The following is a 16,495-nucleotide window of genomic DNA, read 5'->3' as shown; positions in this document are numbered from 1 at the left end:
TTATGCTTCAGCTGAAGGAATAAAAGCAGGGGTAGCAATCCATATCTCTGAGGAAGCAATTGCAAAACTTGATCTCATACAAAGGGATAAGGAAGGAAGCAACATCCTCCTAAAAGGTACCTTAGTAATGAAGTAATTTCAATACTAAACACATATGTACCAAGTAATATAGCATTCAGATTGTTAGAGGAGACACTAAAAGAGTTACAGGAAGACATAGACAACAAAACTCTACTGATAGGGAACCTCAGCCTCCTCTCTCAGAATTAGATAAATCTAACCTTAAAAGAAACAAGAATGAAGGAGGAAAATAGAATGTTAGAAAAGGCAGATAAGATAGACCTCTGGTGAAAACTGAATAGGGGAGAGAACAGAATATACCTTTTTCTCAGAGGTACATGACACCTACACAAAAATTGACCATGTATTAGGGCATAAAGACCTCACAATCAAAAGCTGAAAGGCAGGAATATTAAATGTATTCTTTTCAGATAATGATGTAATAAAAATCATGTGCAATAAAGGGTCATGGAGAGATAGACCTAAAATTGGAAACTAAATAACTTCATTTTAAAGAATGAGTGGATCAAACAACAAATCATAGAAATAATGAATAATTTCATTCAAGACAATGACAAGAAAGAGACAAGACACCAAAACTTGTGGTATACAGCCAAAAGTACCCCATGGTGACCATGCTAGGTATAATGCTGCTTCCTCTGAGTTGCCCGTGGCGGTCCAACTCTGGCCAGCCAGCATCAAAAAACACCTGGAATTCCATATGACTCTTTTATACTTAGGTGACCAAGAAGTGATGTCAAGTCTGAGTCGTTTGTCCACTGAGACAATTAAAATTTAATAATTCTTTCAATACCTTTTAGGGGAAAACTAGCCTAACTGGCCCAGGGGAATAGATAGGAGTTAGGCTTCTGCCCCCATCACATTAACAAAGGCAGAAGAGTACAGAAAGAGATAAGGAAGCAGCTAGTTAACCAGTTTGGCAAGGATGTAAAGGACAGGAAGGTGAGGAATTTGAAACAAGTCTGAAAAGGTAAGTAGAGTCAGAAGGTGGAGGACCTTGAGGGCCAGTCAAATTAATTTGTATTTTATTCCATAAATTCTATTGTTCAGTCATTTTCATTTGTGCCCAAATCTTCATGACCCCATTTTGGGATTTTCTTAGCAAAGATATTGGAATGCTTTGCCATTTCTTGATCCAGATCCTTTTACAGATGAGGAAACTGAGGCAAAGAGAGTTAAATGATTTTCCCACGGTCATACAGCTAGTTAACTATAGACTGTAGGAAGCTAATAATGGAATTGAGTGAAGAAATGACAAGGCCAGATCTGTGTAGTAGGATGATTATTTTGGCAACTTTGTGAAAGATGGATTAGAAAAGGCAGAAACTAGAGGCAGGTAGATCAGTTCTCAGATTACTATAGCAGTCTAGCTAGAAATAATAGGAGGAACCCCAAGGTTGTTGATAAGGCATTGAATATCTCTGTGGTGAAATAAACTTAATAATACTACTCCCTCCCTACTCAAAAAAATAAATGAATAAAGGAAGATAAGATAAAGAAGAAAAAATAAAAACCATGACTATGAACTTCACAGATAGGATCAAAGAAGGATGGTACAGAAAGGCTAGGTCAATGCTTTAAAAAGTGATGAAGTACACTCCAGGAAATTTCCTTTTTAAATGCATTGAAATTTATTTGTTGCCAACTCTTTTTTTTTTTGCAAGGCAAATGGGGTTAAGTGGCTTGCCCAAGGCCACACAGCTAGGTAATTATGAAGTTGTTTGAGGTCGGATTTGAACTCAGGTACTCCTGACTCCAGGGCCGGTGCTCTATCCACTGCACCACCTAGCTTCCCCATTGCCAGCTCTCTTACCTCCCACTGCATCTTACTATAAAAAGCAGAATCACATTACACTTAGCTTTTAATTTTATATTTAATCTGTTGTGAATATCCTCTAAATAACTTTCTGGCAGATCTTTCTACACAAAGCAATTCTATGAGTAATCAGATTATGTATACTCTTGTTTTTAAGTATTCTGAATTTATTTTCATTGCCATCCTGTCTGTATTAGGTTCCTTCAGGGCAAAGACTGGTTTTTATTTCTTCGGCCCAGGGTTCAGCACATATTATTAACTGATCATTTGTAACTATTGTCTAAGTATTTGCTATTCCAGCATGGTTTTAGATACAGTTTGATTTTCAACTCCTCATAGAGAAGGATTTAATAGACTCAAATACTGAATTATGTATTCAAATACTGAACCATGTATCCCTTCCTACCTAGATACTTACATAGGATGACTTAAGAAATATGCCCCATCCTGTTTGATTGCAAGTTCACAGTCTCCCTCTGTCTCTGTCTTTATCTCCTTCCCCGCCCCCCAGGAGGATGCAGAATACCTGTACAAAAAATGTCAACGCTATGATTTACTGAACAAATTCTACCAAGCTTCAGACCAGTGGCAGAAAGCTGTGGAAATAGCTGAGAGCCATGACCGAGTTCACCTTCGAACCACCTACTACAATTATGCCAAGCACTTAGAGGCCACAGCTGATTGTAACCTGGCACTAAACTAGTGAGTGATCAAGAGCAGAGATATTCAAGCTTTGCTATGGTGGGAGCACAGGAGGGAAGCATTTGAAGAAATGTAGGTGTCCTGGTTCTTATTAATTCTGAGATTTTTTTGACACTTAACTAATTAATAGTTTGGGATTTCACCGCTCCATTTGTACCCTGATAAGATAGACCTCTCAAAAATTTATAACAGAATAGTGTCCATTGATACAGACACTATATGCCAAGATCACAAGAGAACTAAATAACACTGTAGAAGAATTTGTAACTTCATGTAGTTAACTAATTATACTTTCTGCCTTTTAAACTTACCCCCCCACACACACACACAATTTGGTTCTGATATTCTAGAAGCTTCAGAAAAATTAATAGGCTTCTTTTTTTGGCATTTTAACAAATTATTTGATTCAGTTTTTATATAGGCCTAAGAAGGCAAGGCTGAACATCTTTTTATAAGCTCTGAAAGTTATTGAAGATATAAAATTAACTCATTAGTTCACTTTAATTGCTTTATCATTTTTTGGATTTGATTTTTGTGTCTGTGTGAGAGAGGAACTGTCCACTTTTTGGAACATACTTTTTACAGTTTTTACCAAAAACTCAGATATTTTCCACCTCCTGAAAGGGAATAGCTTATTCCCAAATGGGTTTCTTCCCTATATGATTTGATTCATTACCATTTGTAAGTCATGATGACCATAAATAGAATGCTTGGCACTATAATAAGATGGGCACAATTAGTTGTTGATTTGACAGTGCTAAAATCCATAAGAGAGAGTTCCAGACCTAAGTACTAATATTTGCCAAGACTTCACTTATATTTGCTTTTTTTTGCCAAGACTTCACTTATATTTGCTTTTGTTGTTTCCTATTTCATTTTTTTCCCACTTTTGCTCCTATTGTTATTGTGAAGCAAAAAAAAAATCTGTAATGGATGTAAAGCGCTTTAAAATGTTACCTATATGTGTCAGGTCTTATTGTTCTTTTAATATTATTTTCTGAACAGCTATGAGAAATCAGACACACATAGGTTTGAGGTACCAAGGATGCTTTCAGAAGATTTACAGTCTTTGGAGATTTACATCAATAAAATGAAAGATAAGTAAGTCCTATTGTTAGCCTGCCCCCAAGAAGTTTGGGTATCAAGAAATCAGAAACAGGTCTTAGGCTGTTATAGAAGCTGCTTTCTTTGTTTTTTGAGGTTTAGGTCTAATTTCTGACTTTGAGCTTGGTGTAGGACCTCTGAAGATCATATAGAATCTGCTCTGGGAGGCTTAGTTTTTAGGTCTTCCATATCAAAAATCTTCAAATGGATCTAATTAGAGTTTCTCATACATAAAATCTTTTCAGATGAGATTTTCTCAGGGCAGTAAGAGCAACATTCTCAATTAGCTTCCATCTAGTTTTCCTAAAGAGGGCATTTGCTATATATATAAAATAATTTTTTGGGCAATGATATGAAGAACAGTCTGATATTGCTGAAGAAATGTGACTTCCAACAGAAAGTAACTAGAGAAATCCAGCCCATTTTTCTTCTATGCCTTCTAACATTTTTATCACCTGTAGTGCTGCATAGATGACAGTGTGACTTCTTAGCAATGAAGTTAAGCCACTAAGGAACAGAACCTGAGCCTCTTGTCACTGACATTTGGTGACCCACTTATTGAGGCTGTGAAATTTCCCCTAAAAATGAGAAATTAAGGCTAGAATGTTTTTTGAAGCAATAATAAGTGGAAGCCTAGAGGAGTTTTCAGATGAGGTTGGGAGGCCAACTAGATTGTATTAACAGAAACATGCAAAATATGGTCTATCTATGCTTTGTAGGAGCCTGTGGAAGTGGTGGGCCCAGTACTTAGAAAGCCAAGCAGATATGGAGTCAGCACTACGGTATTATGAATTGGCTCAGGATTATTTCTCTCTAGTCCGCATTTACTGCTTCCAAGGCAACATTCAAAAGGTAAGATCACTTTTGAAAGAGACATGAGATCTGGAATAGAGAGCTCTTTGACCTTGTTTAGATAAAAAGCAAAACTAAACTAAGTTTAACATGAGTTTCTTTTCAGGCTGCTGAAATAGCTAATGAAACAGGGAACTGGGCAGCATCATATCATCTGGCCCGTCAGTATGAAAGCCAAGAGGAAATCAAACAGGCTGTCCATTTCTACACCAGGGCCCAGGCCTTTAATAATGCCATCCGTTTATGTAAGGTAGGGTCCTAAGAACTTGAACAGGGTGAAAGACTCTTTCAGAACATTTTTAAAACAGTGCAGATGTGCCATTAAAGGATCACCCTTTATAGAGAAACTGGGATATATTAGATAAGAAAACTTGGCTTAGAGGCTTATCTTTCTCTTCTTGTCAGGAGAACAACTTAGATGACCAGCTGATGAATTTGGCTTTGTTGAGTTCCCCAGAAGACATGATTGAAGCAGCACGATATTATGAGGAGAAGGGAGAACAAATGGACAGAGCGGTAATGCTATATCATAAGGTAAACAGGGACCCTATTCATTACTGAACTTTAATTTGAAGAATACTGACTTTGGGTATGTTCTCATCTGAGATGACTATGGTAAAAGCACTTGTTTTCACCTGAGCTGAAGAAATGCCAGAGTTTAACAAAAAGAATGAAAATAACTACTCAGTGACCCTTTTCCTTGTCTCAGGAGCATCCATAACTCAGTCAGCTCCTCTCTGATCCCTCCCCATCTCTATCCTTTATGGCCCACAGTGGCTTCCATAGTCTCAAACTCTTGTGTGAACTGGAGTCTCCATCCATGGTGGACCAGCATCTCAAGTATATTTCATGTTTATAGCTAGAGGATTCTTGGGTTTGTGGAGTTGGCTTTTCTTTTTTCTTTTTTTTTATAAGTTCGTACATTACTGTTTGGATTTCTAGTATGAGATGTTCAACAAGCAATATTTATTATAACCTAAGGCAGTCATAGGTGAAATCTTTAATTAAGTGACTAAAGCCTATTTAGCTTGAGCTATGTGTGTAAGGAATTATTGGGATATAAGTTTATTAACTTATAGAAGGCAGATTTTAATTTCTTGTAAGGACAAACTTCCTAACAATTGGATTTTCCCCAAAATTTAGTCAACTACCCTGGGAATTAGTGAGTTTTTTAAAATTCTATTTATTTAAGGCATTGGGGTTAAGTAACTTGCTCAAGATCACACAGCTAAGCAATTAAGTGTCAAAGGTTGGATTTGAACTCAGGTCTTCCTGACTCCAGGGCCTGTGCTCTATCCACTACACCACCTAGCTGCCCCAGTGAATTACTATTTATGGAGACCTTCACAAAGTGTCAAGAAGGACCTTCATGGGGCAACTAGGTGACACAGTGGATAGAGCACTGGCCCTGGAGTCAGAAGGACCTGAGTTCAAATTCAGCCTCAGACACTTAATAATTACCTAGCTGTGCACCCCCCTCACTGATGTCATGGTCTTCTTCAAGAACAAAGGACAAACAAAAGCAGTACAGTACCCCAGACAATTTTCTGTTGACAACTACCTTATAAAACTCATTGCTGATTTGCATTTGTAGTGGGAGTTTCTGTACCAAGATTTCCCTATATCAGTAATTCATAAATATAGATTTTAAAAATAAGTTTGCATATATGTTCTCTGAGGTTCTTTCTGTTTGATGGATTCTGAAAGGAGAGCTTGCATGTAGCATGATTGAATATATTAGTGAATATTCTTTATCCAACTGCATTACAAGCTCCTTGTAGACAGGAAATAAATGTAATATACATCTGCATTCTCCATAGGTTCTAGCAAAATGCCTGAAGGAAAAATAGTAAGCCCTCAGTAATTTGTTTTTTATAACTGATATCTTTATTTTAATATAATTGATTTTCTTTTTTAATCTATTTTATTTTATTTTTAAAAAACATTTCAAGAAGAGTGCTGGCTTTACCACATTGCCAAAGGAGTTAGTGACCAAAAAAAAAAGATTAAGAACCCATGCTGTATTTGATGAATACCTATTATCACTGTCTCTCCCTATGTTTTCTCTCCTTATCCTCATCATGACCTTCAATGTCTTTCCACTATCTCATTTTTTCTCAAATCATTACCCCTGCTTTTTTACCTTTTTTTAAATCTCTACCCTCTAATTAACCAGTTCAACTAACTCCATTATGTCATCTATACTAAAATCCTTGCACTCTTGTACTCATACATTTAGTTCCTATTAGACTTCAACCTTGGACAGTGCTGACCATTTGCTTCTTTTGCTTCTTACTCATTTGCAGCAAAATAGAGCTATAGGAAGTCATGCAACCAAAAGGCAATCTTTATACTGCTACCTAACTGATTCTCCATCTTACCTTCCTTAGCTATACCAGAGCTTTTCTTCTCTCTTTGTACTTCTCATTATTCCCTTTCTCCCCCACCTTCTCAGCTATGTTCCTCACTTCACTCTTTATTGAGAAAAGAGACCATTTGTTGAGAGCTCTCTTGTCTCCTCATCTCAAAACCCATTGACATCATCTACTTTCTCCTTTTCTGCAAAGTCTGATAAGGATCCAAGGCCAATCCTATCTACATTTTCTCTTGATCTGATCTCAATCTTCTTTAGTAGATTATTCTTCCTCCGAGATCCTACCTCCTTCTAATCTTTAGATTTTCCTATTCACTAGTTTCTTTCCTGCTGCCTATTAGTCTTTCTAGTCCTTGAAAATTTTTCATTAAAACCTACTAGCGGGGTGGCTAGGTGGCGCAGTGGATAGAGTACCGACCTTGGAGTCAGGAGTACCTGAGTTCAAATCTGGCCTCAGACACTTAATAATTACCTAGCTGTGTTGGCTTGGGCAAGCCACTTAACCCCATTTGCCTTGCAAAAAAACCCCTAAAAAATAAAAACCTACTAGCCCCTCACACTATCATCCCATTTTCAGTCAAATTCAGAGGGGGAAAAAAACTCAAAACTCATTTCCTTCGTTTCCTTACCTCCTTCTTCTCACCTCTTTACTACCTGGCTTCCAAATTCATCACTTTTCTTAGACTGTTCTCTCCAAAACTACCAGTGATTTCTCACTTACTAAATCTGATTTCTCAATTCTCTCTGCAGTATGCCTATATAAAATTGAATCTTAAAGACATCTCAAACTCATCATGTCTGGAAACAAGCTCACTTTCTTATGCTCTAAATCCATCCATCTTCTAAACTTCCCTCTTTCCTTCAAGGGAAAACCTCACTTTCCAGTCATTGAAACCCTACGGCTTCCTAGAGCATCCAATAAAAACACTTGTTTGACATTGAAATCCCTTCATAACCTGACCCCTTCCTACCTTTGAGCCTAATTATACAATTCTTCTCTTTCTACCCTCTACAATCCAACAATAAGCTCCATCCCCAGTCTCAGCACCTTCCCCTGGCTGTGCCACACATCTGGAGCAAACTCTCCTCTCCTCTGCCCCCCAAAGCCTGCTTTTCCTTCTGGATTCTATTCAAGTGCTATCTGATGCTCCTGATGGTCAATACCTTCCCTCCTTGAACTACCTTTTGTTTATTTTTAATTAATTCTAGATGGATGGATGATACATAGACAAACACAGAGATACACACACACACACACACACACACACACACACACACACACAATTTCCCCTGATGGGCTGAAGGTTCCTCAATAGTAGAGATTTTTAATTTTTTGTATCTCCAGTGCTAAGCACATAGTAAGCATTAATCAATGCTTCCTGGATGCTTGGAATACTAGCTCAAAGGGCTCCCCTGTGTTCTGCAGGCTGGCCACTTTTCCAAGGCCTTGGAATTGGCATTTGCCACCCAGCAGTTCGTGGCTCTGCAGCTCATTGCCGAGGATTTGGATGAGAAATCAGACCCAGCCCTCCTCGCTCGCTGCTCTGACTTCTTCATTGAGCACAGTCAGTATGAGAAGGCAGTGGAATTATTGTTGGCAGCCAAGAAGGTAAAGACTTGGATTCCAATCCCTCCTAGGCCCCCAAATATGAAATGAGAGAATAGAAAGAAGCCATACCTCCCTGTAGATTCAGTCACATTTCATCCTTTTTACCCCACAATTAAAATTCTATAAAAGGAATAAATATCCTTACCATAGCTTCCATCCAAAAAAAGGAGCTAGGGAGACTCCCCATCCTAAAGGAACAAAGAGTAACAGAAAATAAATTCCCCTTGTCTCAGTATTACTGGGGCTCACTACCACAGCTGTAAGCAGTATATTTTATGGTCATGCCCTCATATTGTAGCTAGAGTATTAGAATTCTTTTTTTTAATTTATAATGTGAATTAAATTATTTTAAAAATAGTCCTTTCCAAATAGAAAAAATTCCCACAGATATATGGACTGTGAAACCTAATTAACTTGTTAATTGAAAAAAATTTCTCATTTCTCACATCTGTATTGAAAATAACTCACAAATGTGTAATAACCTCCTAGCTTCTGTTGTGTTCATTTTCTCTGTGCATCCACCTATGTGCAACTTGTGCCCTCCCTCCCCTCTTCCGTAGAGCTGTTTCACCAAATAGTTTAGTGAATTCATTCAAAATTATATCCTTAACATCAAAATATAGGCAAAAAAATAGCCAATGAAAATGAGGTTGCTTTCCTATACTAGGTGCCTGCAGAGCAGGAGAGGGTCCCATCTGGGGACCTGGTGGGTCTTGTGCATTGTTTCCTTGGTGGTGATAATGACTCACCTTTCCCTAAGAGCCTCAGAGACAGAGCCATTGACTTTAGTCACCATCTGAGCAACCAATAGAACCTGTTCTTTCTGAAAAGAGAAGAGTGCCCAGCCCTGCCCTGAGACCAGGGAAGGACACTCTGCTCCAGGGCAGCTGTCAGAGTCAGTGGCTCAGAAATAACAGCAGGTCTTGACTTCTGGGGTTTCATTTCAGTACCAGGATGCCCTTCAGCTTTGCCTAGAGCAAAACATGATCATCACGGAAGAGATGGCAGAAAAGATGACAGTCTCTAAAGATTCAAAGGACCTCTCTGAGGAGGCACGCCGGGAGCTACTGGAACAAATTGCCAACTGCTGTATGCGACAAGGAAACTACCACTTAGCTACCAAGAAGTACACTCAGGCAGGAAATAAACTGAAGGTAACCTGGCCATGGATGGAGGGGAGGGGAGACAGGGTTGAAAGGGCTGAAGAGTGTAGTTCCTAGGTAGGAAAGGGTTTTCACATGTCAGGATCCATACCAAGAAGAACCACAGAGCCTCTTGCACATAAATAAGAACAGTTGATTAGCCCACAACCTTGTTGGGGGTGGGGTTCCCCTTACTTGGTTACCATCTTAGCCCACATCATGGCTTGCCTGGAATCCTAATTTACCTCCCTGCCTCAAATCTTTGTCCACTCCGTTATATCCTTCACACAACTACCAAAGTGTTTTGCTTCACAGGTCATGCTACAACCAAATAAATAAACTCTCATGATTTCTGTTGTTACTATGATAAAATATAAAATAAAAACTCCTCAGTGTGACTTTTAAAGAATATTAAAATCTGGCCTCACTCTCTCTTTCCAGCATTTGACAATACTTCCATTCTCCAGTCCAACCAAACTGGTGTCTTTATTTCTCAGTCCAATGGATAAATTGGTTATCCCTCACAACTGGAATGTATACTTTTTGTCCTCTTTTCTGCCTAATAGAATTCTTTACTTCCTTAAGACTTAACTCAAAGTGTCCCACCTTCTTCACAAATTCTTTTTTTTTTGTATTTTATTTTTTTCTAATCACATGTAAAGACAATTTTCACCATTCATTTTTTGTAAGATTTTTAGGTTGCACATTTTTATCCCTTCCCCTGCCCCAAGACATCAAGGATTATACATGTTATACATGTATAATTAATTATATGTTACATAGGTTATACATGTACAATTATGTTAAACATAATTTTATATTAGTCAAGTTGTGAAAGAAGAATCAGAACAAAAGAGAAAAATCCAAGAAGAAGGAAAAAAAATTTTTTTAAAGTAAAAATAGTGTGCTTTGGACTACATTCAAACTCTACAGTTCCTTAGCTGTCTTGGGTGGCATTTTCCATCACAAGTCTTCACAATCCTTTCTTGACCCTCCCACTCTGTCCTCCAACTTGTAGTAATTATGTTCCCATTTGTAGATGCTGCCTCCCTGGCACATCCTAGGTAGAAAGGAAATGACTGTGGATTACCTCTGCAAGCAGTAGTTAAGGGCTTCTCTCTATTTATTAACTCTTGAAAGATCAGTGAGAAATTATGTTTCTCTCAACAGGATATGTTGGAGAATAATGAAGGAATTTGTTCTCAGTATAGAATATTGAGATCTTCCCCTACCTAGGCATTACAAATAACCTTGCAGTTTTTGAGATTTTCTTTGATGAATTTAGCACACATCTAAAAAAACTTTCTATTCAAGTTATCTTATCTCCCAGCACCATTGTGTTAATGTTGGTCTCTGATGTCTTACTTCTTTCCAGGCCATGAGAGCCCTGCTGAAGTCTGGGGACACCGAGAAAATTGTATTTTTTGCAGGCGTCTCTAGGCAAAAAGAAATTTATATTATGGCCGCCAACTATTTACAGTCTCTGGACTGGCGCAAAGAACCAGAGATTATGAAGAACATCATCAGCTTCTATACCAAAGGGAGGGCCCTGGATCTTTTGTCTGGCTTTTATGATGCCTGTGCCCAAGTATGTATCCCTTTTTCATTTTCATGAGTATATGGGAATAGGGGAGGCATTCTCATGCATTCTTGGTTGATTTTATCTGTGCAGGTAGAGATTGATGAATATCAGAACTACGACAAAGCCCATGGAGCACTGACTGAGGCCTACAAATGCCTCTCCAAGGCCAAGGCAAAGAGTCCTATGGAGCAGGAGACCAAGCTTGCCCAGCTCCAGAGTAAGATGACTCTGGTGAAGAGATTCATCCAAGCCCGAAGGTAATTATTATTAGAGAATGCTATAGAATAGCAAGAATTAAATTTGTTCTTTTTAGACTCAGTACCAAAGCAGGAGCAGCTCTGGAAGTTACAAAGAAATACATTTTTAGTTTTGAGGTTAAGAAAAATCTGGTAACCAGTCTTCAAGCAGACACTGGGGCTCACTTTTCAAGCATCTTGGGCATTCTTAAGAACCCAGAGATCTCGTACAAGAATAAGAGGCACTGCCTCGGAGACTCCACTTCCTGCTGACTCCTCAATGCTGAATACTATTTGTCCTCACTTTCGCTTTACAGCTCCTTGTTTAAAATCATCCCCCTGGTAACAAATCAACCTGTTACCTTCTCTGGAGTCCTCTGCTCCAGGATGTCGCCTGGATGTTGCTTGTCTCTGCTGGTCCTTATCCCAGACTTCACTCAGATAACTCTGCCTTCGTGTCCCTGTTTGGGCACCATATGTTGAGTCCCTTTCTGGACTCCCTTAACTTTCCCCAGGCTAGCGTTGGAGGGGTGGGAGACAAGGAAGACAAGTTCTCCCTTTGTACACCAAGTTTCTCCAAGGTCTCCATGTATTCACCAAAACACAAGTGCTTAAATCTCCTTCTCAGTCTCTAATCCACTCCCATTCCTGTGGCACTTAGTAAAACAAGACTGACTTCCTGGCCAAGATGGCAGAAAGAAGACAGGCACAGCTCTAAAATCTCCTGATCTTCTTCCATATATAATATGAAACAAACCTCTTAACAGAAATATGATCAACAAAACCCAGAAAGAAAAGCCAGGAGAAAGAACATCTACTTCAGGATTTGTCTTCCACAATTGTGGACAAGTCAGCAGAGAGTAGACTCTTCAAGGAGTATGGATTGGTGAGAGTCTAGGAGCTTGGATTAGCTGCAGATTAGCCTGATTAGCAGTGAGGGCTGGAGCCCAGGAGCCTGAGGGCCCGAACACCAGACTGGCTTGATCAGCAGCGGGGCTAGAGCCTGGTCGACCGCAGGGGCTTGAGTCAACTAGGGAGCAGAGTCATTGGTGTTGGCACTGACCCTTGGAAGCTTGGGCTAGAGGGAGACTTTCGGTGCAGGAGAGCTGCAGGCATCATCCCTGGGCTCCTCTGATCCAGAGGAACTCAGAGTCCACACCCCCATTTCAGCTGAAGCCTCTTCCCAGAACAAACACAATTACAGACTATCTCTGCCCCAGGCTAAGGCCAAGCAGCAGAACCAGCTGAGCTGACAATAGGGAGAGTGATGACCTTACCCCAAGATATAGTCCACCATTGATCTAAGACAAAAGTATTTAACAGCTTCAATTACTCCCTCCAGGCTAAGGGAGAAGGCCTCAATCAAGGTCACAGACACTCCAGAGAAAGCAACCAGCACCTCCTACTGGCCAGCTTGAGTTATTACACTCAATGACCAAAACCTCTAGCACCCTCTACTGGCCAGCTGGAGATATTACACTCAGTGAATAAAGTCTCTAGGGATCACAACACCAAACCTCTGTGAACCAGACCATCCCTAAAACAAAGTCTTAGTAAAATGAAGAAAGGTCAGTGGAAAGGAGGCTCCATAGAAAAAATTCTTGGAAGGAAAAGACCCTAACTCAGAGAGTCCTAGAACTTCTGAGGAGAATATGATCTGGTTTCCAGCACAGAAAGACTTCCTTGAAGAAATAAAGAAGGAGTTTAAAAACCAATTGGAAAATTTGGGAAAAGAAACCCAAGAGAAGATTAACACCTATCAACAAGAAAACCAATCATTGGAAAATACAGTTGGACAAATACAAAATGAGAATAATTCACTCAGTGCTCAGCTGGGCAAATGCAAAAAGAAAATAATTCTCTCAAAACCTCAATTGGGCACATGGAAAACGCTTTCAAAAATAGAATTGAGCAGTTGGAGAAGGAGTTGCAAAAGGTAAATGAAGAAAATTCTAATATAAAAAAAAGAATGGAATCTGTGAAAACTAATGACTTTATGAGACAGCAAGAGCCTGTTAAACAAAACCAAAATATAGAAAAAATAGAAGAAAATGTAAAATACCTCATCAGCAAAACCACTGACCTCGAGAATAGATTGAGGAGGAACAACCTGAGAATTATAGGTTTTCCTGAAAACAGTGAAGAGGAAAAAAAAGTCTAGACTTAATATTACAGGATTTAGTGATAGAAAATTGCCCTGATACCATGGAACCAGAGGGGAAAATAGTTTTTGAAAGAATACATCGATCCCCTCTGGAAAGAGATCCTAAAATGAAAACACCAAGGAATGTTATGGACAAATTCCAGAACTATCAGATAAAAGAGAAAATCCTGCAAGCATCCAGAAAGAAACAATTTAGATACCAAGTAGCCACCATAAGGATTATGCAGGACCTGGCTGCATCAACATTAAGGGATCAAAGGGCCTGGAATGCAGCCAAGAATCCACTATCTGACAAAGCTGAGTCTTTTCTTTCAGGGAAAAGATGGACATTTAACAAAATGGAAGACTTCCAACAATTCCTGATGAAAAAACCAGAGCTAAACAGAAAAGTTGGACATCAAACAGGAAGTCCAAGAGATACATGAAAAGGTTAAAAAAGGAGGGGGGGTGTAAAAAAAAACTGCTATCCAATAAGATGAAACTGGCTGTATCCCAGCATGGGAAAAATAGTCTCATAACTCTTAAGAATTGTAACTCAATCAGAGAGAATATACTTAGCCAGAAACGAGGGACACTCGACTTATCCATGAGAATGCTACCCAATGGGATGAAACTGGCTATATCTCTACTTGGGAGAAAGACTAATAACTCTCAAGAATTGTAACTCTATTAGAGAGAGTATACTTGGCCAGAAGTGATGGATACTCAGGATTTTCTATGACTCAGAATGATTTAAAAACACTTACTCCTTAAAAAGGGGACAGGAAGGAAAGGGGAGGAGGGAGGGGATTGAATGGGGTAAATCTTATTACAAAAGTACAAAAGACTTATGATAATAGAGGGGAAGAAGGGAGGAGATAAGAAACTACCTGAATCCTCCTCTCATCAGACTTGGCTTTAAGGTTAACTTACAACTTAACTCCACTGCCTTGCAAAAACCTAAAAAAGAAAATTAAATTTAACTTACACACACTCTCAGTTAACTTAAAAAACATCTTATCTTTCAAGTATTAAAAGGGGAAAAGGGGAGGGGGGGAATGGGGACAGGGAGGGGGAGAAAAAGAGTAACTAACAGAAAGAAGGGAAAAAGAGAAAGGGGAGGAGTGGATATAGGAGGGCAAACACACTGAAGGGGAAACAAAATACTGGAGAATACAAATAAAGGGAAAAAAGGGGGAAAATTACAAACAGAGGGAAGATGGCATGGAGGACAATAAAGAGTTAGTAATTATAACTTTGAATGTGAATGGAATGCCCTCTCCCTTAAAACATAAGTGACTAGCAGAGTGGATTAAAAACCAGGATCCTACAATATGCTGCTTACAAGAAACTCATTTGAAGCAGAGAAAGGACATATAGAGTAAAGGTTAAAGGTTGGAGCAAAATATATTTTGCTTCAGCTGAAGTGAAAAAAAAGCAGGAGTAGCAATCCTTATCTCAGACAAAGCAACTGTAAAAATAGATAGCATTAAAAGAGATAAAGAAGTGGGGCAGCTAGGTGGCGCAGTGGATAGAGCGCTGGCCTTGGAGCCAGGAGTACCTGAGTTCAAATCTGGCCTCAGACACTTAAGAATTACCTAGCTGTGTGGCCTTGGGTAAGCAACTTAACCCCATTGCCTTGCAAAAATCTTTAAAAAAAAAGAGAGAGAGAGAGAGAGAAATAAGGAAGGAAACTATATCCTACAAAAAGGTACCATAGACAAAGTGATTTCAATACTGAATATGTATGTACCCAATGGAGGAGAAATTGAAAGAACTACAGGAAGACACAGCAAAACTTTACTAGTGGGAGACCGCAACCTCTCACTCTCAGATTTAGATAAATCTAATCATAAAATAGACAAGAAGGAAGTTAAGGAGGTAAATAGATTGTTAGAAAACCTAGATATGATAGACTTATGGAGAAAATTGAATGGAAATAGAAAGGAAGATACCTTTTTCTCTGTAGTACATGGCACTTATACAAAAATTGACGATGTACTAGGGCATAAAAACCTAATAATAAACTGCAGAAAGTCAGAAATAGTGAATACATCTTTCTCAGATCATAATGCAATAAAAATCATATGTGATACTGGGCCAGGGAGATATAGACCTAGAACTAATTGGAAACTGAATAACCTCATTTTACAGAATAAGTAGATCAAACAACCAATTATGGAATTAATTATTTTATCCCAGATATGACAATAATGAAACAACATACCAAAACCTATGGGATTCACTCAAAGTGGCTGTCAGGGGATATAGTATATCTTTAAATGCTTTCATGAATAAATTAGAAAAAGAGGAAATCAATGAACTAAATATGCAACTAAAAAAATAGAGAAAGAACAAATTAAAAAGCCTCCAATTAAATACCAAATTAAAAGTTCTAAAAATTAAAGGAGAAATTAATAAAATTGAAAGCAAAAAACTATTGAATTAATAAATAAAACCAAGAGTTGGTTTTATGAAAAAAAATAAAACATAAACCTCTGGTCAATTTGATTTAAAAAAAAAGAAAGAAGAAAACCAAATTGCTAGTATCATAAATGAAAAAGGTGAACTCACCACCAATGAGGAAGAAATTAAAATAATAATTCGGAATTATTTTGCCCAACTCTGTGCCAATAAATTTGACAATCTAAGTGAAATGGATGAATATTTACAAAAATACAAGTTGCCCAAGGTTAAATGAAGAGAAGATTGAATACCTAAACAATCCTATCTCAGAAAAAGAAATTCAACAAGCCATTATTGAATTCCCTAAGAAAAAATCTCCAGAGCCTGATGGATTCACAAGTGAATTCTACCAAACATTTAAGGAATAATTGGTTCCAATTCTATATAA

The 16,495-nt window shown here is 38.4% G+C and overlaps 1 protein-coding gene across 2 annotated transcripts in view; it reads left to right on the top strand.

Moving 5' to 3' along the window:
• IFT140 (intraflagellar transport 140) overlaps positions 1 to 16,495 on the top strand; it is a 211,361-nt gene that overhangs the window by 189,298 nt on the left and 5,568 nt on the right. For both annotated transcript variants that reach the window (XM_074197165.1, XM_074197166.1), the window contains 9 exons: positions 2,409 to 2,599; positions 3,605 to 3,700; positions 4,423 to 4,555; positions 4,662 to 4,805; positions 4,961 to 5,089; positions 8,356 to 8,538; positions 9,486 to 9,692; positions 11,056 to 11,268; positions 11,353 to 11,519. In XM_074197165.1, coding sequence (XP_074053266.1) covers positions 2,409 to 2,599; positions 3,605 to 3,700; positions 4,423 to 4,555; positions 4,662 to 4,805; positions 4,961 to 5,089; positions 8,356 to 8,538; positions 9,486 to 9,692; positions 11,056 to 11,268; positions 11,353 to 11,519 — 1,463 coding nt within the window. The remainder of the gene's footprint in view (positions 1 to 2,408; positions 2,600 to 3,604; positions 3,701 to 4,422; positions 4,556 to 4,661; positions 4,806 to 4,960; positions 5,090 to 8,355; positions 8,539 to 9,485; positions 9,693 to 11,055; positions 11,269 to 11,352; positions 11,520 to 16,495) is intronic.

This window comes from Macrotis lagotis, chromosome 8 (genome assembly GCF_037893015.1).
Source record: "Macrotis lagotis isolate mMagLag1 chromosome 8, bilby.v1.9.chrom.fasta, whole genome shotgun sequence".
Lineage (NCBI taxonomy): Eukaryota > Metazoa > Chordata > Mammalia > Peramelemorphia > Peramelidae > Macrotis > Macrotis lagotis.
The sequence above is the reverse complement of the archived record's forward strand: the minus strand, read 5'-3'. Positions and strand labels throughout refer to the sequence as shown.